Below are 23,256 nucleotides of genomic sequence, written 5' to 3'. Positions count from 1 at the left end.
AATTCTATAAAAGTGATAAAATCAATCAAATCAGAGATTTTATCTGCAGGTCACCCCTGGAAGTTCAAGGAGTGAATATGAGCTGACTTTGAAAGTCTTACATTTTGATTGATTTGATTAAGAAGTCTTTCAAATAGACAAAGTACCCTACTCTTAATGGAAAATTCATGCAATTTTATTAAATCTGTTTGTTAGTGTACCCCTGCTGCTGCTGCTGCTGCTAAGTCGCTTCAGTCATGTCCGACTTTGTGTGACCCCATAGACGGCAGCCCACCAGGCTCCCCCGTCCCTGGGATTCTCCAGGCAAGAACACTGGAGTGGGTTGCCATTTCCTTCTCCAGTGCATAAAAGTGAAAACTGAAAGTGAAAGTGAAGTCGTGTCCGACTCTTCGCGACCCCCATGGACTGTACTCCCCCTGGCTCCTCCATCCATGGGATTTTCCAGGCAAGAGTACTGTAGTGGGTTGCCATTGCCTTCTCTGCGGGTATCCCTAGCAGTTAGCAGAGTGCCTGGAAAGATACTGAGTACTCAATGAATAGATTTTGAATGAAAACATAAGTCAGTTGAATTTGATATCCTGGAACTATTTACATAAAATTTAGTCAGATATAATATAATATAAAAGTGCCCTGAATAAAATTTTCAGTTTTATTTACTTGCTTTATTTTAATTGCATCCAATAAAAAAAAAAAATACAAGTCTTGACAATTGAAAGTGCTTCTGTGAGATTTAGACAGGCAGCTTTGAGGAATCTTTTGGGGAATATTAGGATCATTTGATAATATCTTTAAAAATGTTTACAGGAATGTTTGTTATGTTCCGTCCTCTAACACCACTTTCTTAGTGTATAGTTCCTAAAAGTGAGTATTGGCATCAGGTACTCTTTGCTCATTTGAGGGTGAAAATGGCAAGAATGGTGGGTATGATTTGCATGATTGGTGTGTATGATTGTACAATAGAATTCTTTTCAAAGATAAGCAATTAAGTTAAACTAAGTTAAAGTGAAAGTCACTCAGTCATGTCTGACTCTTTGCACCCCCATGGACTATACAATCTATGGAATTCTCCAGGCCAGAATACTGGAATGGGTAGGCTTTACTGAAGGGGAAGGCTTTCCCCTTCTCCAGGGGATCTTCTCAACCCAGGGATCAAACCCAGGTCTCCTGCATTACAGGCAGATTCTATACCAGCTGAGCCATAAGGGAAGCCCAAGAATACTGTAGCCTATTCCTTCCCCAGTGGATCTTCCCAACCCAGGAATCAGACTGGGGTCTCCTGCATTGCAGGTGGATTCTTTACTGACTGAGCTCTGAGGGAAGCCCAAACTAAGTTAAAGACTCCCTGTAAATCTTCATAGTAGTGGATTGTGTTAAATGAAAAGCCCTTTAGCTTCCTTTTATCTTAATTTTATTCGTTAAAATATTTTGTGAAAGCTTACATACAACATGTGCTAAGCTGTGGGAACACAAATATGAGTCATACTTTGTTCTTGCCTTCAAGGAGTCTTACAGTTTAAGGGAAGATGTGGCAGAAATATATTCTACCAATGCATAATGATGGGGTTCAGAACATGCTACCCCAAAGTATGTAGCCTTCATATATTGAATATTTTAAGCAGAAGGAATTAGAGCAACAGCATATGCTGGAGGAGCTTTCCGACCTGCCTCTAAAGCAGGTTATAAAGTCCTCATGAGAAGTTTCTTTCCTATGCCCAGAGGAAAGGAGCATCTTTAGCTCCAAAGGTGAAGGAACATAGAAATCTGAACAACAGCTAATACTAGTAAGTTCACTCTACTCAGCTCATCCTCTTTGTCCTGTCATATCTTTCCACGATTTTCTGCTTTTCATCAAACTTGGCATGAGAGCACTCAGGTTTAATTCTTTCTTCAGGTCTTCATTTCCTTAAGAAGGCTCCAGGGTCAAGTACTGGGTTGGCCAAAAAGTTTGGGTTTTTTGTAATATCTTACAGAAAAAAAACGGATGAACCTTCTGGCCAACCCAGTAAAACTTTATTAAAAATTTGTATGCTTTTCTCTTGTTAATCTGTCTTGTTACAGGGATGCCAGTTGAAAACTTAGGAAGGGTAGGGCAAAAAGATTTTTCCTCCCCTACAGTATGTATTGACCATATTTAAGCAGTCAGAAACAAAAACAGAATTATAGGTAAGCAGTAAAATTAAACAAGGAAGAAAATTTCTGTAACAAAGCCATCTCCAAATACTTAATCCCCCCTTCCCCAGTTTCGAAAACAAGGTGTGATATTGTCAGATAGTGTAAGAAGTACAATGAAAAGTGAAGTGTTATTTGCTCTGTCATGCCTGACTCTTTGTGACCCCATGAAGCATAGCCTGTCAGGCCCCTCTGTCCCTGGAATTCTCCAGGCAGGAATACAAGAATGGGTAGCCATTTCCTTTTCCAGGGAACTTCCCGACCCAGGGGTTTGGGTCTCCTGCATTGCAGGCAGATCTACCGTCCGAGTCGCCAAGTCTCACTTCAGCCTTTCCTCAGAGGCAACTAAGTATAAGTTTTATGTGATGCTGCTTGACATTTTAAAAACATAAAAACATGAGTGAGTGTTTGCATACATATTTTAAGACTATAGTGGAATACACAATATGTATCTGTACCATGCTTTTTATTTTTAAAAGGATTTTTAAAAAGATTTATTTTATTTATGGCTACGCTGGGTCTTCGTTGTTGTACATGGGCTTTCTCTAGTTGTGCTGCATGAACTTCTTATTACAGTGGTTTCTCTTGTTGCAGAACATGGGCTCTAGGATGCTTGAGCTCAGCAGTTATGGCTCAGGGACTACAGTACAGACTCAATAGTCGTGGCGCGCTGGCTTAGTTGTTCCATGGCATGTGGGATCTTCCTGGACCACGGATTGAACCCGTGTCTCCCTTACCCAAGAGTGTTCTGGAAGTATATGGCATCTTGATCCTTTACTCAAACAAGGTTTAGCCCCAGTCTGTTCCTGCCATGACTGTTTTCTTAAGGTATCCACAGGAGACAAAGCCTGGCTATTTACCCTGTTTCTGTTGTTGCTTTCATTTCGGAGGGCCAACAGGAGGCTGATTATAAATGCCTTACCTGGAGCCCACCTATCTCCTGTCTCAGAAAATGTAAACAGGAGGCTGGTTGTAAGTGTCCAGCCTGAAGCCCTTCTTTCTCTTGCCCTTAGAAATGTAAACAAGAGGTCAGTTGTAAATGCCTAGTCCGGGGCCCAACTATCTCCTGCCTCAGACACACTTGGAGTCAGTTTCTATTGACTGCCTTTTTACTGTCTTGTTTCTTTGGATCTCATAATTTTGGGTTGAAATGTTTGGTGTTTTGTGAGGATTGCTGGGTTTTTTGGTTCTAGTGAACTGTTAACTTGCTTGGACTCAGTCTGCAAACTTTGTTTCCTATGCAGTGTGAAAGGGAAAGTGTTACAGTGGCTCAGTCATGTCCCGACTCTTTGTGACCCCATGGACTGTAGCCCACCAGGCTCCTCTGTCCATTGGATTCTCCAGGCAAGAGTACTGGAGTGGGTTTCCATTTCCTTCTCCAGGGGGTCTTCCTTACCCAGGAATTGAACCCATGTCTCCTGCATTGCAGGCAGACTCTCTATGGTATGAAGCATTGGGGAAGCTCACATTGTGTGAGACAGCTGATACCTGTGCTCAGTTCTTTTCTTTCAACTACTTGTTATTTTAGCTTGGTCTCCTGGGGAATAGGTTAAGGGTAGGGCTCTCTGTACCTGTGTAATTTGGTGGTCAGCCAAAAGCTTGCGCAGAGTTTATAGTCAAATTTTGGAGCTCACCTGCCCTGTGTTTCCCTGCTTCTGGGTATTCCTCTTAACACCTATTTTGTCTGCCAAGAGTAGTCTCTGTCCTCTGACACCTCCAAGCCAGTAAGGACTTCAGCTTTCTGCTGCTTGGGCTGTGTATGGTTGGGGAATGCATTTGGTTTAAAAAGCATCAAACTTATATAGATCTTACATCATGCAGCTTTCAATTCTTCTATGGTCTACCACAGAGACTACCTGGGGTCTCCTCCCCAACCCCCCATTCATGTGTAATTTAACTGAGCAGAGTTTATGCTCAGATTTTTATGCTCTCGTGGTTCTTCCATTCCTGGTATGTCTACCTTAAATTTCCAGCTGCACTTCAAGCCCTGAACTATTTTGTCTACCACTTTGAGCTTTGTGACTGCCTTCACCTTGTCTGTCAGGGGATAGGAAGGGCCCTCAATAGAAAAACTTCAAGTTAATCTCATGATTCTGTTCCCTTCCAGTTGGAGTTTTTCAAGAGTAAACTCTTCTTTTACTACTGTGTACTTTGTGACACTTTCCAAAAAATGCTTTAAAACAATTAAAAAAAAAATTTATCCAGGTTTAAATAGTTGTTATTTGCAGGAGACTTGCATGATCATTTCTCTCAACTGTGTTTGCAGGAAGTTCTTTTCATCCCTCTGTTTTCCTTTTCTTTTAAAAGTTGCTTCCACCTGTTCTTTTTCTTTCACAGTTACATCTATATTATGTATTTTGTGCCTTTAAGATGGTACAGTCTCTCTTTTATGACTATAAGAGGGAATCTCATCAAATGATCCTTCAAGTTTCTGGCCCTTCAGAAATTGTTCCTACATTTAGACCCCTCTGAATATGTCAGTGTTTAGGTGTTTGCTCTTTCAGTCTGCCAATCTCAAATGACTCATTTGCCTTGTGGGGCTATCACTCCTTTTGATCTTTTCCACATAGGAAAGGTTACCTTAGGACATTTTACTAGCTCAGGTGCCTTCTTGACTGCCTTTTGGTCAGTCTTTCCCACCATACCTCTGGATATTTGGCTTTCTGTGCAGCTGACGGCAGTTCTTGGCGACTGCCCCTGGTATCACTGTGTGATTCTGCTCTCTTCACTGGTTTCTTTTTCTTTAAGGTCTTTCTCTCCAATAAACACCTCACTTGAATTACTTTGTTTTCAAAGTTTGAGAGAGAAAAACAATTTCACTTAACAGAAAAGCTCTTGTGTAGTGACCCTATTTAGAGTGAGATCTCAGTAGTTTGGGCAAAGCCACAAGATGGCTGCCGTTAAACGCTACATCTGTTAGCAATAAGGAGCAAATATATGAATTTCTGCGTACTTTGCTTATTATGTTGGAAAGAACATGGGCTTTCAGTTAGGCTGGGATTCTCATCTTAGCCCTAACGTTTCCTCACCTATGAAACAGGGTAGTAATGTTATTGGGTTGTTTTGAGCTTTAAATAGGAGAAAGTAGATAAACTTCCTAGCACATTGATAATAGTAAGGACAGAATAACTTGTATCCATATACTATCATGATTTTTTTTTTTAACTCTTCTGTGGGTCATTGTCATCAAGTAATGCTACCTGGAAGTAATGTCCTAGGGAGTACTTACTTATGATATTGTAGTTGTAAAGATTCTGGTTCCCTCCACACCTTTTTTTTTTTTTTAAAGATAGTAATATCCAAGAGGAGAAGCGATTGAATCACTTTTTTTCACAATTGACTTTTGGCAGTGTCTTGAATGCATGTCTTTAGCCAATAGGCCCAGTCGATCCATCCTCTGTACAGATTATTTCTAGATTATTTAGAGTTTGCATTATTTCTGTCATACTTAAAAATAGTAATGAATTGTTACATTTTGTCTATTTGTTTTGTCTGTTTGTTTCCAATAACCTAATAATTATTTTTTGATGATTAGAAAATCCCAACAAGATCTTTATTTTGCCTAATATGAAGTAGACATTGAGGATGCAAGTGTCAGATTTTAAAGAACTTTTTATGGTAAAGAATTTAGATCAGGAAATAAAGAATCATTAAAAGTTTTTAGACAGTTGTGATTACAGCAGAGCAAATGTGGAATTGAATGAGATAAAGAAGTCAACTAAGAGGTTTATTGATAGATGTTAAGGGTTTAAATGAAGGCAATTGCCGTATGATTGATAAGAGAGAGAAGGAGTCAAGAGAAGAATTTGAAGTTAGATTTGATGGTAGGAAAGGAGAGGTCAAGGATGACTTCTGGCTTTTTGATTCAGTATATGTTGTGTGTAAAACCTGGTGTTCTCAAGGGTTTGATTCTTATTTCTTTGTCTGCTGTCTTCCTGGACCTAGCAGATGAAGATGGAATCCCAAAGAACATCCAAGATTTAACGAGGTTGAAGAATTGGGGTGATGGCACAAGACTACTCAGGTAGGAGAGATACAGGAGTAAGTGGTATAGAGCTGTTAGTGGAGTTTTTTTCTCCCATACTACAGTGAATTTTTTGAGCACAAGAACAATGTCCAAGGGACTTCCCTGGTGGTTCAGTGGTTGGGAGTCTTGCTGCCAGTGTAGGGACCTTGGATTCAATTCCTGGTTTGGAAAGATACCATATGTGGCGAAGCAGCTGGGCCTGTGTGCCACAACTACTGAGCCAAAAGTAAATAAATAAAATTTAAAAAAGAAAAAAAAAAAGAACAGCATCCAACTTGCTTTAGCATCTGTAAATTTCTTAGCATATTATGTTAGGTGTTCAGTAAGTGCATGAATGAATAAATGAAATAAGATAAATATAACTTCACTGAGTATGGCACAGAGGCTGATTAAAATATAAGATTAGCATTTGAAAATATTAATAGTATATAATGTGTCATTTGCTTTTTTATCTATTTGTAGTTAAATCTGTAGCATTTAAAAGTATGCTAACATGTGTAGGCAAACACAGGCATATTTTTTTCCAACTTCATTTATATGTTTGTACGCTTACTATTGGTAATGAGAAGTGGGGGTGAAATCCTTCACATGGTGATACTCAAGTTTTATTAACAAATGAAATGTAAATATGATTTTTCAATTGACTTTTTCAGTAGTCTTCATCTGAACATTCTTTACTTTCTTGTGGCTGGCTGCAATATACATGTTGTTAGTAGGATTGATTAGGAATACATACTGATATTTTCTTGCTACTAGATATATGCCATCCACTATAAAATAGTGGAAAATATGAGTCAAAATTTACCTTATTCATTCCTTGGGGTTGTATTTTTTAATTAGTGTCTCCCATGGCTTAGGATTGTTCATTTTTTTTGTTTGTTTGCTCTGCCGTGTGGCATGTAGGATCTTAGTTCCCTGATCAGGGACTGAACCCAGACCCCCTGCACTGGGAGCATGGAGTCTTAACCACTGGCCTCCCAGGAAGTCCAGGCTTATTATTCTTTACTCAGTGGCCTTCTGTGGGTTTCCAGAAGGTTGTGTCTTATAGTTAAGGGTTAGAAGCTAACGTGCCCCTTGAAGGAAATGCTAATAGCTGAAATAGCTTCCGGGAAAACCTATCCATCCTGTAAGGGAAAAAAGCTCTAAATCTCATTCTACAGATCGTGCTAAGTGTCTACATCTTTCTTTCCCCCCTTTACCAATTTTCTCTACTATTCTTTTTTACCTTTTGGGTCTCTTTTGATCTGTGGCTATTGTTTCCTATCTGAATTTCTCTTTTATCTGATTTGTTCTGTTTTACATTTCTTTTTTGCCTCATCTTTTCAGTACAGATACCTAACTGTAATACCAAATTGAAGTTTAAAAAAGTTTATTTAGTGAATACATTTTTATTTTTCTGAATAAAATATCAAATGAGTTTTTTTTTGTTTTCATAACAATTTTGTGGTTTTTATATTCATATAATATCTGACTGATTTTTAATCATTCAGCAATCTTTCAGGAAACATTCTTTTCCAGAAGTATTAAGCAAATAAACTGTGTCATTTGCTGAGAAATTTGAATTAGCTGTTGTATAATTTTCTTCTTTCCCCCTTTATTATTTTTATTTCACTGTTTGAGCTCCTTATTTACATATTTATTATATTAACATGTTCATGTATTATTAGATTTTTTTCAGTTTTGGAAAGAAAGTACTAGGTAACTATGAAGAAGAAAATTATAGAAAAATAGTTTCTTTAAAATTATTTCTTTTAATAAGCTCTGAGATAGACTTAACACTTTTCATGAGTTTGTCTTTGGCATTTTTGGTGAAATTGTACTGGAATAACATATACAATTCAGTGAGGTACAGTATTTCCCCAATTCTGGATTCCCTTTGCCTTTGTTTGATGGAGAATGTGGACATCCATCCCACTACCTCTCATCCCTTTGTCTATTATGTGTAACTCACTCCTCACTTCCATCTGTCAAATCTGACTTAGAAAAGTATTTACAAAGCATACAGGAGTGGGTGTCAGGAAACCTGGATTCTAATCCAGTTTATATGACTTTTTTCAAATTGTTTAACCTTATTTGACTTTTCTTTTGGTTTTTGTGCAGTCTTTGAAAGTCAAATCTGACCTACTATTTTTATACAAAATACTCCAGTCTGAGCATTTTTCCATCTTTCAAGATCAATACTTTATTCTGTGTAGTAATACATTCTCATTGTTCTTTAGAATCCTGCCATTAACCAGCATTGTAACCTTTGTCAAAGTTACTAAACTCTTTTCTCTTCAGTATATGGGAAGTATAATGCCACCTTTGTAAGTTGAATGTGAAGATTAAATTGGATAGTGAATATACTTTAAAGTGCTTAGTTCAGATATTTTGTAAAGCTATTATTAAATGAGTTTTCTTATAATTTCAGATGACTGTAGTAGCACTAAGAGTAATAAGCCTTACGTGTGAAAAGGCATAAAATACATGAATTATATTGATAGAGTGCTTTTTGATAATTGCACTGTAAGGAAACATTAGGATGTTTACATACTTTTAGTTTTGAACAAATATTAAATTTCTATTCATGTCTTTAACTTGGTTTAAGAAATAACAACATTGTCATCTTACTTATTTGTTAAGCATCTTAAACTTTAAGTAATTAAGAAATGTGTTCCAAATAAAATTTTGTCTAAAAGAATCATTCTTCTGTGGAATTGTTTTTGTCTTTTTGGTTCTATATTAATGTTTGGAAACATGAGGCATAAGGTACTCAAATGGCAGTTAAGTATATTTGCTGAATACAAATGGCACATTATTAAAATGTTGTACAGGAATAACACATTTAATCAGATAATCAAATGAAAAGTACCTAAAAAGATGTCTGGTGTTTATTTGAATCTGATTTGTGTCTGATGTTTAATAATCCTGTTTATCACTTAAAAAAATCACAATAATATCAGAAAATATATACAATTCTGTGACTATTTCATTCTGCATGGAATAGATTTAAAGGTCAACACTACTCTTTTATGTAGGTTATGGGTGCTACATGTGTGCTTTCAGAGCAGTAGTGTGAGGAAGCTTGAAGTGGGATGGCAGGACGGCCTCATCCCTATGACAGTAACTCCAGTGATCCAGAGAATTGGGATCGGAAATTGCATAGTAGACCTCGTAAACTTTATAAACATTCAAGGTAGGTAGAAAATATGTATTTCACATATCAGAACTCTGCTGAAATTAATTTTTATGAAGAACCAAACTGTGTTTGGTTGTGGCAAAGCCTTTAAGAGGATGGAGATCAATTCACAAAATACTGTGAATATTTGCATTTCTCTTTAAATAACTTTTAGGGAAACGTCTTCCTTTTAATTTTCTTATTTGTGTTTATTTAAATCTTATTTGTATTTTTATGAATTTTTGTTTCTGTTTCTAAATAATGTTAAAATATCCTTAGTTGACCCCATGAATCAATGCTATAGTTAATTGGGAACTCTGGCAAGACAGATTATTTTTTTGTATTTAAAACTCTCTAATAGGAATTTATTTTATGCTCTAAATATATTGTGTATGATAATTTATAGGCTTTTGTCAGTCTTTGCCTCTGTACATTTTTAACTGTGTATATTTATATTGGGTTATCATCCTGATGCTAGTGGTAAAATCAGTCTATCTGCTGTGACTCACCTGGTTCATTTATTCGGTTCAAAAGTTTCAGCCCTTTTATATATTATTTTTAAAGCTTTCTTTTTGTGCTGTGTGACTTAATGAGGAACAGTTCATTTAGAACACTTTATGATCTGATATTTTAAGGTGTTAACAGCTCATAAACCTCACATAATGCAGGTATGTAAACATTGTTTTCATAGAGAGTTGTGCTTTATGAATATTTAGTTGGGGGATATTATTGAACATTTAACTTACTTGAATGTAAAATTCTCCTAACTAGGATAACTAATACCACCTTTCTTAAAGAATAAAACATGCAGTGATATTGAAATCCTTTTTGTAATTTTAAAGAAATGATTCAGCTACTTTTAAACTGTATACATGGCTAGAAAATAAGAGTGATGAGTACCATTCAGGTCTCCTGACAAGATGTATTTTTTATTGTGGGCTTTTACTGTGGTGAGGTCTAAAATGAAGATGTTGAGTTGATTTTGATTATAAAGTTCACAGCAATGGTGTGAGTGTTGTTTTTTTTTTTTTTTCATGTGTGTGTCCTTCAGCTGGTGCTCTAGTTTTCTTTCTGCAGCTTGTTTACATGGATATTTGTTTTGTCTTTGAGGTAAAGAGATACTTGTTTTATCTCATTAAGTGTGGGGCTGTATTTTTATCTGATACGTTGTATGCATTTTTTCAGGTGATTTTCAACTTAGCCTTGCTAGTTCTTAGTATTTTTCTGATATACAAGACTGCATTGTATATTAAGTGGTGACAAGGTAAAAATAAGCTATTGTTTGCTTTATAAAAGCTATGTGCAAACAGTGGGAAAGATTTTTAAAAACAGTTTTAAACTTGCTGTTATTTAACTTCAGTAACAGATATAGCTCTTCCTGATTTCTATAACATCAATACCTTTCTGATGCTCTTTTTAAATATGATTGCAATACTATTGGTTGCTTATGTGAATGCAAATTTATTGATTTTTTTTTTTTTTTTAAGTGGAAAGATAAGGAAATCCTTTGACCTTATTTTAACTTCATTCGTGGAAAATCTGCCCATGGGAGAACAGTTTACTTTTTGGGAGCTTTTGTTCCTATGTACTTGTAAACATATAACTTACGATGCTTTAAAAAATAATTCAGTTTGATTTTTTTAAAGTGGTAGTTTTTTAATTAATTGTTAATTTATTGAGCAGTATTAAAAACTAATAGTATAAGTATTATTGAGAACCTGTGCTCAGTTCAGGAAAGATTCAGCACTTTGTCACAGTACCATCATGGAAGACTTGAACCTCCAGGTATGAAACAATCAGAGGACAAGAGGGCAATAAATTGTGGTAATGAGTTGTAGTAAAATAAGAGTTCAGAGAAGAAATCAGTGCCAGTCTGAGCAGGTAAAAATGAGACTTGAACTAATCCTTGGATAATTGGATAGATGGAGGGCATTCCTGCCAAAGAACCTTCTGGAAATTACCTTGACTAAATCTGAAGGTTGAACTCTATGAATAGTATTACTGTCTCCAATTAACATTTGGAAAAAATGAGGTTAATAAACTTACCTAAGACTATCCAACTTGTAAATACAAAGCTGGAATTTATAAACAAGCTGCTTATTCTTTTTATTTTAAAAAATTTTCAGTAACTCATTTTGGTGCATTTAAAATACATATAAGAGAAAACAGTTATAATGAACCCCTGTGTACTCTTTCCCCAGTTTCAAGTTATCATTTCATGGCTAATTTTGTTTCATCTGTCCTTCTACATATTTTTGCATCTTTTTTTTTTTGAATCTTGTGTATTTTATTTAGGGATATCTGAGTAAAAGAAAGCCAGAGTAAACACTGGCTTAAGTTAGGGGGTTATTTTTTTGTACACAAAAGTCCACAGGGAGGCATCACCTGATATAAACTTAGTGGCTTAATATCCTTAAGGATATTAAGGTCAAAGATCTTTGATTTTTCTCTGGTTGTTTCCTCATGATCACAAAATGGCTTACTATACAGTTCCAGCCATCATGCCCACCCTCCAGACAAGGAGGAATGGAGACAGGGATAATGGGAAAGAGGTTTCATTTATATCAGGAAATTAAATTTCTCAAAAATTTCTAGCAGGCAACTGCTTATAAATTATTGGCTAGAACTATGTCATATGGTCATCTCTAGATCATGGAGACTTAGAAATACAAGTGCTCACATTGCCACCTCAAACAGAATTGGGGATTTAAATCTACAAAACTAAATGGCTCAGTCTGTTAGGGCTGCTGTAACAGAATACTATAAACTGAGTGACTATATTATAAACAGCAGAAATTTGTTTCATGCAGTTCTGGAGGCTAGGATGTCCAAAATCAAAACGCTGGCACATATGGTGTCTGGTAAGGGCTTGCCTCCTGCTTCAGACAGATTTTTTTCCTCTGTGTTCTCTCATGGTGTAGAAGGGACTAGGGATCTTTCTGGGATCTCTTTTGTAATGGTATTAGTCCCATTCATGAGTGCTCTTCCCTCATGAGCTAATTACCTCACCTACAAATACCATATCAGTATGTGAATTTTGGAGCTAAAAACACTTAGACTTTAGTAATAAAGAAATAAGCATATTTATTAAAAGAGTCAGTTTTTGGAGTTTTTCTAAAAAGTTATCTTTTCACATATTGGAATAGCCTGCTTTCTGAAATCCTTTTCTTTTGATTTTTTTTCCCTCTACTTTTCCTAACTGGCAAGGATAAAATTGAATTATAGAAGTAGCAATAGTAATTACTATATTCATATGCTTATGTTGGAGGTTTGAGGGTTTGGTGAATATTGAATTATTTCTCTTTTACCTAATACAATTAATAATACCTAATAATACCTTTCTTCTGTCAAGTTTCTTTGAATGTAGATTTCATAGGTATAACACTGATATAAAAGGCAAGACAGGGAAGCTGATCTGGACATGGATGAAATTCAGGGTCCCTCTGGTTCCTCTGCAAGTGCATACAAATGAATTAGTTGAAAAATTACTCAACTTTTCTTTCTGACTAGTAGTTGTATAGTCATTACTTATATTGAGGAGTTTGGTAGCTTGCCGAGAAGTTAAAGCTCATCTCAGTTGAAATTTATTTGGCCTGAAATGTGACACCTTTCTTTAAATTATAAAGTAGAGGAGTTTTTGCTATTTAAAAAGGAAAAAGAAAGAGCACCTTTTCTATATAACTAATGTCAAAATGCCCTAGAGTGACAACATGCTAAAAGCTCTTGCATATTTGAATTGGGTCGAATACAGCTATTTAAAACTCAAATCTGCAGTCTGCTCAGGTTACTAAAGATAAATGCATCATACATTCAATATCAGACTTTGCCGCAAGGGTTCATTCCCACATAGAAGTACGCATGCTCCTTTCTTCTGCATGAAGATTGAGCTTTCCAGTTTCCTTTTTAAGTCGCTCTTTAGTCCTAGCAGCAGTTTAGAAATGGAAAAGTTGGGTTGCTTTAAAGAGTAGTTCTTTTTGTGGGTCCTTAAAGTACAGATAATATTTTCTCTTTGGTTTTAAAGAGAAGATTTATTGCCCAGAAAGGTACACAATAAAATATTGAAAGGAAAAAAGAAAGTTAGCTGCATCCTAGTTTTTTAAAACCTGGCAAGCTGGCAGAGCTAGAATTAGCTTTACAGATGGTATTTGGCAACATATCTACATATCACTAACCCTCATCTCCTGAGTTTTCTTCATCCTGTCTATCAATTACAATATCCAATCACTGCACAGAGATGGAGAAATGGGATGATCACAGCTCACACGATGCTGTTTGGTTAGAAACGTCAGTGCTGCACAACCCACGGCTGAGTCAGTGTCTGTGAGAAAATGAACTGAATTAATACAGAGCGGGGGTTGTATCTCTGAATATTTAAGGCCAAAATAACTGCAATAGCATTATTACACAGTAGAGGGGGGAAAGCTAAAGGAAGTCTGTAGACAGGTGAGGTAGGGGACTGGGAGATTTTTTCATTGTTCAGAGGAATTCTGAAGATGATGGAAATATCAGATGTGCTAAAGTTTCCTAGTAATGCCCAAGGATGCTGACCTGGCTTTCAGTGCTGCATTGTTTGAAAAAGCAGAGTCCCTTTATACTCTGATTTCAAAATTTTTTTCTTGTTTTTGTGTGTCTGCCTTGGCATATACTAAAGTAAGGTGTGTATTCATTTCTTACATGATAATATGCTGGGTTATAATTCTATAGATTTCTAAATATGAGAGAGGTGGAGAGAGATATGTTTGGCTTTTGTTTCATTATGATCATTTATGTTTTTGAATGTTAAAATCATATGTCTTGATTGTCAGTTTAATGGCACGTTATTTTAAATAGTATGTGTTTTTATTATTTTCATGGATTTGAGGCTTTGTTTCCTATTTCATTAAAAGTCTTAGTAGAATCATCATGTAACTTGAGAATACATTATGTTTGATCTTGTTTCTTATGAATGTCATACAAAATTTTATTTAAGGAAAAGCTAATTTTGAAATAATATTTTTATATATTTGAAAATAAAATTCAAGATAAAATAATTGAAATAATTTCCTAAAAAAGAAGGTGAATGTAGTCTTACTTTTGGGTGAATTAAGGATTAGTTGATCCATTTTATATGTATTTTACAGAACTGTATGTATTTGAATGATAAAGTTTTAACTGGTTAAGATGACTTTTTTCCCTCGTCTTTTAGAACACAGACTCTGAGTAGATGATCTAGATACTGCCATTGAAAGAGTAAATCAGATAAATTTTCGGATTATTGCAAATTGATTTTCAATGAGAAAAACTCCTAAATAAAGACAATTATTCTTCCTTTAAGATTTTAAATCTTTACAGGTGACAGTGCTTACTTTATTAGGAAATTTTGGCACAATTTAAAATAATTTGATTAATGATATTTTTCCTTTTGTCTTCATTATCCCTGTCCTACTGAGTCTTCATTTTGTAGGGATTTGGGGGGATATACAACATTTTAAAATTATTTTAAATGTTATTAAGTAGTTTGTAACATTCTTTTACTTGAAATGTGAGGAGGTTCTTGTGACTTGCCCCATTTAATTTCTAAAAGTGTGAATGATCGTTAAAACTTGTTTGTTTAGTTAGACTAACTGGTGGTGTCTTGTTTTGGCCTTTTTTTTTTTTCCTGGTTTGGTGTCCAGAAATGTTTTTCTAAGCTTGCTTAAGTATAAAGTTATAAAGGCAGAAGTCTCACGTTAGACTTTTTTGTCTTACACTTTATGGAATATTTTTTTCTCTAGTTTGGCTGATTTTTAAAAAAATAATGCCTGTATTATTATAGGAGTAATATATATTTATTACATAAATTTGGTAGGTAAGGAAAAGCACATAGAATAAAATTAAAATGTTATCAAAAGAAAAGCTTTAAATATTTTTGTATATAACCTTTTTTTCCTGTGTATATATAAAAATATAAATCCACATGTATACACTTAAAAATAATTTAGGGATATTACTACATGTACTGTTATATAACCCATCTTTTTTTTTTCTTTAATGAAAAGCAAACTTAATCATGAACATTCCCTGTGTCATGGGATAGTCTTCTATAGCATAATTCTTAAGAGTTGCATAGGGTTTTCTGTATGTATGTTTTGTAATTTATTGAATTTGAGTTTTTCTGGTTCTTGATAAAAGATCAGTTTGATTTCACAGCATCAGTTTCTCTAAAAAAGAAGAATATCTTGAGTTCAGTAAAAATACAATTTTGATACTTTTCAGAAGGAAAAAGGCCCTCAATGTGTATTATACATTGAATTCTTTAAAGATATGCACATTACTTTTAAAAGAGAGCAAATAAGATTGCCATAATAAAGTATAGAAAAAATTTCAGGGAAACAAGCTCAGATGAGCTGAGACTTTTAAAAAATGCTACGGCCAGCCAAAAGAGTTTCTTATGTTACACTTTCAAAAGGTTATCAATGAAAGTGTAATAATAGTGAATGGGAATGAGAGAAGAAAAAAAAAATCCATCAACTCTTATTTAGGAGCTTCTTTGGCAGAAAGGAAGAGCAAACTACCACCATCATCAATAATAATAGCAAAGACATTTCTAGTAAAGAGTGAAACCGCCACTAATATAGAGATAAGTAAATGCATCTGGCTAAATGAATTGTCTTCTGGAACATCTTATAGTTAAAAAAGAACCTGACTGTAAAATCTTTAAATTATTGATATTATTTATAGTCTTCAAAAAGTTTTAGGAGAATACAAGAAGTACTAAAAGATGGGAGATCCTCGGCCTGATTTTGAAAAAGATATGAGAAAACAAAAGATAGTTATGACTAACTTGAAGGAAAAAACAGGTTAAAAATTATATCCAGAATGGGTTTGCTAAAAATAGATTGTCAGAACAACTTTAATTTTTCTCTGATGCAGTTGGTAGTTTAGTAGCAATATATATTTGTACTTCAACTTCGTTTTAGCTTAGTTTTTGGTGAAGTTTTTATATATATATGTATCTCCCCTTGGGTGAAGAGAAATGAGTTAACCATTAGTGGATTGTGTTAACCAACACAGTTTTCATTTTGAAGGGCCCTGTTCAGAGGTTATTGATCTTAGAAGGTGGCTCTGTTCATTGCTTTGTCTTATTGCTCATATGGAGAAGGAAAATTCTTAAATTTATAGGTAACAGTGAAGAAAGGATAGTAAATAAAAAGCTAATGATCCAAAGTGATCTCCAAATCTGATTTGTTGAACTAAATTGAAATGAACTTTTGAAGAATATAGATAAGAACTGAAAAGCAAATATATATTGTTAGCATGACTTTATAGCATCACATTTTGAAAAGACTTGAGGGGTAGTTGTTGGCAATAAACTTGATAAAAAACAAAAATACAGTGTGGCTGCCATCATCCCATCTTTCCCCCTACCACCATCCCCCTTAGAAACCATCGCAATGAATGGGAAAAAAGGTTAGAGCCACTTCATTACACCAAAGTATTGTCTTTAGTTCTGTGTAAATTCAGAAGGAAGGATGTGAGTAAATTGGATGCCTTATCAGTTTAGGAAACTGAAAATTCAAAGGTCTTGGGGGCAACTGTGATAGATGTTAAGGAATCTCACAATAAGAGTTGTATCTTCAATATGTGAAGTTGTCTTCAAATATGTGAAGAATTGTCATTTTTAAAAGAAATTAGACTTACGTTTGAGTCAGAATTGTTTAAGGTTAAAAGCATGAACTCCAAAGTTGTGCTCCTTAGGTCACATGTCAGATCTGCCGCTTGCTTAGCTACATGATTTTAGGTAAGTTGTTTACCCTCTAAATTGTCATTTTCTCAACTGTGAAAAGAGGATAGATTTTTAATTTTAATTCTTTTAATACTTAAAATTTTAGTATGAAGCATAGGAGGAGGAAATTTAATGGAACAAGTTATTTGTGTTTTCAAAAGGCCATTTGGGGGACTTCCCTGGTGGTCCAGTGGTTGAGACTCCATGCTTCTAGTGCAGGGGGTGTGAGTTTGATCCCTGGTCAAGGAACTAAGATCTCACATGTTATATAGCCCCCTTCCCCCCAAAAAAAAGGCCATTTGAAAATGAGTGATTGTAGGATTGCTTTGATTTTTCTCTAGAATCTTGGTTTGTGAAAGTAAGCTTTGTTAAAATATTCATGGTCATATGATAAATGTTTCTAAAACTAAGTATTGTATTTGTACTTCATATATTTTTTCTATTGGTTTTATTTTTTAGTAGAAAAAGATGCTCCCAAGGTCTTAAAAAAGGAACTCTTCCCCTCCTCTTCTCTGCAACTGAAAGACATTCAGGATCCACATGCATGAAAGACATGCATGAAAGACACATGAAAGACATGCAGGTTCCACAATCAGAGATCTGACCTGTGTCCCCTTTTATTTGCCATGAAGTGATGGGGCAGATGCCATGATGTTAGTATTTTGAATGTTGAGTTTCAAGCCAGCTTTTCACTCTCCTCTTTTACCCTCATCAAGAGGCTCTTTAGTTCCTCTTCATTTTCAGTCATTAGAGTGGAATCATCTGCATATCTGAGGTTGTTGATATTTCTCCCAGCAGTCTTGACTCCAGCTTGTGGTTCATCCAGACCAGCATTTCAAATGATGTACTCTGCATAGAAGTTAAATACACTGGGTGACAAAACACAGCCTTGTACTCCTTTCCCAACTTTGAACTAGTTCAGCTCCATATCCTGTTTTAACTGTTGCTTCTTAACTTGCATACAGGCTTCTCAGGAGATAGATAAGGTGTCTGGTATTCCCATCTCTTGAAGAATTTTCCAGTCTGTTGTGATCTACAACAGTCAAAGGCTTTAGCTTAGTCAATAAAGCAGATTTTTTTTTTTTCTGGAATTCCCTTGCTTTCTCTACAATCCAACGAATGTTGGTAATTTGATCTCTAGTACCTGTGCATTTTCTGAATTCAGCTTGTATATCCAGAAGTTCTTGGTTAACATACTACTGAAGCCTACCTCGAAGGATTTTGAGCATATCCTTACGTGTGAAATGAGCACAGTTGTATAATAGTTTGAACATTTTTTGGCATAACCATTCTTTGGGATTGGAGTGAAAACTGACCATTTCCATTTCTGTGGCTACTGCTGAATTTTCCAAATTTGCTGGCATATTGAATGCAGCACTTTAACAGCATCATCTTTTAGGATTTTAAATAGCTTACTTGGAATTCCATCACCTCAACTAGCTTTGACTTCATTCTCCAGGATGTCTGGCTCTAGGTGAGTGACCACACCATCATGGTAATGTGGGTCATTAAGACCTTTTTTTGTACAGTTCTTCTGTGTATTCTTGCCATCTCTTCTTAATCTCTTCTGCTTGGTCCTTGCTGTTTCTGTCCTTTACCATGCCCATTCTTGCATGAAATGTTCCCTTGATATCTCTAGTTTTCTTGAAGAGATCTCTAGTCTTTTCCTTTCTATTGTTTTCTTCTGTTTCTTTGCATTGTTCATTTAAGAAGACCTTCTTATCTCTCCTTACTGTTCTCTAGAATTCTGCATTCAGTTGAGTATATCTTTTCCTTTCTCCTTTGTGTTTTGCCTCTCTTCTTTTCTCAGCTATTTGTAAAGGCTCCTCAAACAACCCCTTTGCCATGTTGTATCTCTTTTTCTTTGGGATGGTTTTGGTCACTGCCTCCTGTACAATATAGGGAACCTCCTTCCGTAGTTTTTCAGGCACTCTGTTTACCAGATCTAATCCCTTGAATCTATTGTTTCTTCACCTCCACTGCATAATCATAGGGATTTGATTTAGGTCATACCTCAGTAACCTAGTGGGTTTCCCTACTTTTTCCAGGTTAAGCCTTAATTTTTCAGTAAGGAACTCATAATCTGAATGAGTCAGCTCTAGGTCTTGTTTTTGTTGACTGTATAGGGCTTCTCCACCTTCGGCTGCAAAGAATATAATCAGTCTGATTTCAGTATTGATCATCTGATGATGTCCATGTGTAGAGTCATCTCTTGTGTTGTTGGAAAAGAATGTTTGCTATGACCAGCGTGTTCTCTTGACAAAACTCTTGTTAGCCTTTGCCCTACTTCATTTTGTACTCCAAGGCCAGACTTTCACCACCAGACATATCCACAACTGAGTGTCATTTCCGCTTTGGCCCAGCTTCTTCATTCTTTCTGGAGCTGTTAGTAATTGCCCTCTGCTCTTCCCAGTAGCATGTTGGATACCTTCCAACTTGGGGGCTCATCATCTTTCGCTTTTTCATACGGTTCATGGGGTTCTCACAGCAAGAATACTAAGTGGTTTGCCATTCCCTCCTCCAGTGGACCATATTGTGTCAGAACCCTTCAGTGTGACCTGTCTGTCTTGGGTGGCCCTGCATGGCATGGCTGATAGCTTCATAGAATTACACAAGCCTCTTTGCATGACAAGTCTGTGATCATAGTGATTATCAATTTTTCAGAAATGTTTTATAATTTTCTATGGTAGGGCTTGAGAATACAAAGTATGTACTGTTTTTTTTTTTTTTTTTATATATATAATGGTTTTTAATTCCCCTATTTTTGTCTCTAATCTGGACTTTTTCCTGTACTTTAGACTGGTGTATCTAACTCCATATTTGATATCTTCACTTGGATGTCTAATAAACATTTCAGTGTTAATGTGTGTAAAAAGCATTTACACTTTTCAAAGCTAATCCTCCCACTGTTATTCTAACGTGGGAGAATGATAATCAAAATCTGAAATGTTTCAGTTTTTCAGGCCAAAATCAGAGTCATTCTTGATTCCTCTGTCTCACCTTTTATTGTTAATCTATCAAATTCCAAAGTCTTGTTCTTCAGAATATAGTCTAGTCCAGTGTTTGCAATGTACACTGCTACAACCCTGGTCCAAGTCACTTTGGCTGTCACCTGGATTATTTGTAGTAGCCTCCAAAATGGTCACTGATCCTACTGTTACCTTCTTTCTTTCATTGTCTGCTTCATCTAACATAAGTTAGATCATGTAATTCAAATTTTATTGGTACCTATTTCACTCAGATCAAAAGCAAAAAAGCTTTGAACATTCTTTGAAGGTCTTTCTTAATCTGGTCCGAGTCTTATCTCTGAGCTCATCTTTTAACACTGTCCTTCTTGCTATCTGTGCTCCAGCTGTCCTAGCCTTCTTGAATGCCTTGAAAAACCCAAGGGTTACTTTTGGCACTGGATCTTTTTTATCTACCCTACCCTCAATCTCATAGTTTTATGTTTCACTTCGTCTTTGCTCAGACATCTTCTCCTCTGAGAGTCCTGCTTTGACTACTATGTGAAATAGAACCTCTCACCTGAAAATGATGACTCTGTCCTCTTAACTCTGCTTTATTTTTCCTCATAACGCTTACCAGCACATGATATTTAATATATTTATTATGTATGTTCTGTGTTTTTGTACACTTGAATGTATAAATTTTAAGGGCAGAGACTTTCTGATTTATATCCACCAGGGCTAGAATAATAAGTAGCATATAATAGATATTCAGTGAGTATTTGGTAGAATGACTGCATGATAAAACTTAAAAGCATTGCTAGAGGAGAGGGTAAGAATAATTTTAGTTATTATGGGGTATAATTATTGTATGTTGCAAGCACCTAATGCTTTATTGATGAATTAAAACCATGATTATTTTTTAGAAGTAAAAAAATTAGCAATGTAACAATTAGATAACTTCTTTTCAGAGACTCGTCATTTTGGAGAGGTTCTTTCCTTGCAACATCTTCCTTCATTAAAAAAGTTCAAAATCTGAGAAAGCCCTGTCAAAAGAAACCTTTGTTTTAAAGTCAAAAGAAACCTCTGTCACTGCATGAAAATAGTTTTTGTCAGGAAAGCTGACAGTTAGTTAGCTGACCTTGTTAGTAAAGTGTTAAATGTTTACCAGTAAGAGTTCCTTTTCTGTCAAAATTCTTAGGATCTAGGTCTTCATTTCACTTCTAAGAAAACACTCTTAGAGTGGTCATACAACGGTATATAAAGCTCTCTTGCTATTGCTACTGCTTCTGTCTCACCAGAGTTGCTGACGTGTCTGACAGATTTTAAGAAGAGAAAGACTAGTATTAAAACTATTTTTGAGCTGTATTTCTTGTCTTTTGGCAGCAGGGGAGGAGGGGAGAATCCGGGACTTAAGTACGGTTTAAAATATTTATGGACAGTATGCATCAAACAACATACTAACCGATGGCCATTTAGAGCACAGCCCCTTCTTCAGCTGAGAACTGCCCTTTTCAGTGATTAGCCTTTGTTTCTTGGGAAACTGACCATAAATTAAGAACAACAAAAAGCTTACAGAAAAGGCAAATTGAAAAAGAAGGGAAAAAAAAAAGAAAAGGGAGAGAAATTTGCATTAAACCTGTTGAAAATAGATTTAAAAGTTTCATTGCATTTTTTATGTCATCACAGTTGCTAACACTTAACATGAGGATCAGCAAACAGCTTTCTGTAAAAGGCTGGATAGTGAATGTTTTTGGCCATGTGGGCTACAGAGTCTGTCAGAATCACTCAGTTTTGCCATTATGGAATGAGAGCAACTATAAGCAATGTAAACTAATGGGCATGGTTGTGTTCTAATAAAACTTTATGAAATGAGATAACAGGTTGAATTTGGCTTTGTTTGCAAACTCTTCACCTAACATATTAAAAATGCTTGTAAAAATCATATGCAAATTGATTGCTTATAATATATTAATGTAAGATCATTTAAATGGTTTAGTTAATAAATCTAAAACAATACAGAACATAGTAATAGAAACACCTTTTTTTCCCTCAAAATAATATTGCTTCTTTAATATGGACAGACTAATTAAAAAATGGATGGGAACATCTAATATGAAATTTACAAAGATGCTTATGTTGTTTTTAAGAAAAATGATGCATTTTTAAAAGATTAAATGTTTAAAACACCTCATAAACTGTAAAGCTTCATGTCTATATCTCTACAGACACGAATACATACACATGGAAATATTTGACAAGGAAAAAACAGTTGACATGGGAAATGCTTAGATGTTATATATCCTGAAATTTCAGCTAAATTCAGCAAAGATTAATAAGTTACATATCCTTAATAATAAGGATATGATGTTGCTGGAAGTATTTAAAGATAATTCCTCAAAACTGGAAAGTGATATCACATAAGGTTGTATTTCCCATATGTATATTACATAAGGGGGCCATACATAAGTGGGTACCACTCACTTTGTAGATATTTTAGTTTTGTGTATTTGTTACAATGATTTTGTAGCAGCAGTGCTGGTAATATTTATTTTTGGAAATTTTTCATGTGTTATTTCTTTGATAACCCCGCTCTTTTCTCTGTTCTGTGTGGAACATATACTATTTGAAAATTGAGTGCCTTCCTCTAATTTTCTCATCCTTTACTTTCATTTTTTATTTCTTTTATTACCAGTTTTTTCTTTCAGCCTTCTTCTAACTTTTAAAAATAACTAAGAACTCTTTTTTATTCTCTTAATTAAAAAATTCCTGTCCTTGTTTTATGGATATATTTTTTAATAGCACTGAGTTTCTTTATTATAGGTTTTTTTTTTCCTGTCTCTACATTGTCTTTTGTCTTTTTGTTTATGTTTATTAAACTTACTGTGAAAAATTTTTATTTTATAAGAAGTTAAAAAAAATTGTACTGAGTTCCTGGGTACTCTTCATCCAGCTTCCTTCTACGATAACATCTCACTTAAGTGTATCAAACTAGGAAAATGACATTGATATATAATTCTGTAACTGACTATAGACATCAGTTTTTATATGTCCTCTTTTTCTGGTATATATTCTGTGATGTTTTTATCACATACAGATTTGTGTAACTACCACCACAATCAGGATGCAGAACTTTTGTATCACCATGAAGAAACTTTCATGCTGCCCCTTTAGAGTCATACCCTTTCCCTGTCCCTAACTTCTGGCAACTCTG

The 23,256-nt window shown here is 35.1% G+C and overlaps 1 protein-coding gene across 4 annotated transcripts in view; it reads left to right on the top strand.

The window, feature by feature from the left end:
- BTBD10 (BTB domain containing 10) overlaps nucleotides 1-23,256 on the top strand; it is a 69,456-nt gene that overhangs the window by 11,913 nt on the left and 34,287 nt on the right. The window contains exons 2-3 of one of the 4 annotated variants that reach the window (XM_065943842.1): nucleotides 6,118-6,193; nucleotides 9,214-9,371. The exons of 1 other annotated variant lie outside the window; for it this stretch is intronic. In XM_065943842.1, coding sequence (XP_065799914.1) covers nucleotides 9,271-9,371 — 101 coding nt within the window. In that variant the 5' untranslated portion in view covers nucleotides 6,118-6,193; nucleotides 9,214-9,270. Of the gene's footprint in view, nucleotides 1-6,114; nucleotides 6,194-9,213; nucleotides 9,372-23,256 lie in introns of all 4 variants that reach the window. 2 more of the 4 variants (XM_065943841.1, XM_065943840.1) reach the window with 2 other exon arrangements.

Source organism: Muntiacus reevesi, chromosome 9, assembly GCF_963930625.1.
Source record: "Muntiacus reevesi chromosome 9, mMunRee1.1, whole genome shotgun sequence".
NCBI classification, from domain to species: domain Eukaryota; kingdom Metazoa; phylum Chordata; class Mammalia; order Artiodactyla; family Cervidae; genus Muntiacus; species Muntiacus reevesi.
The sequence above is the reverse complement of the archived record's forward strand: the minus strand, read 5'-3'. Positions and strand labels throughout refer to the sequence as shown.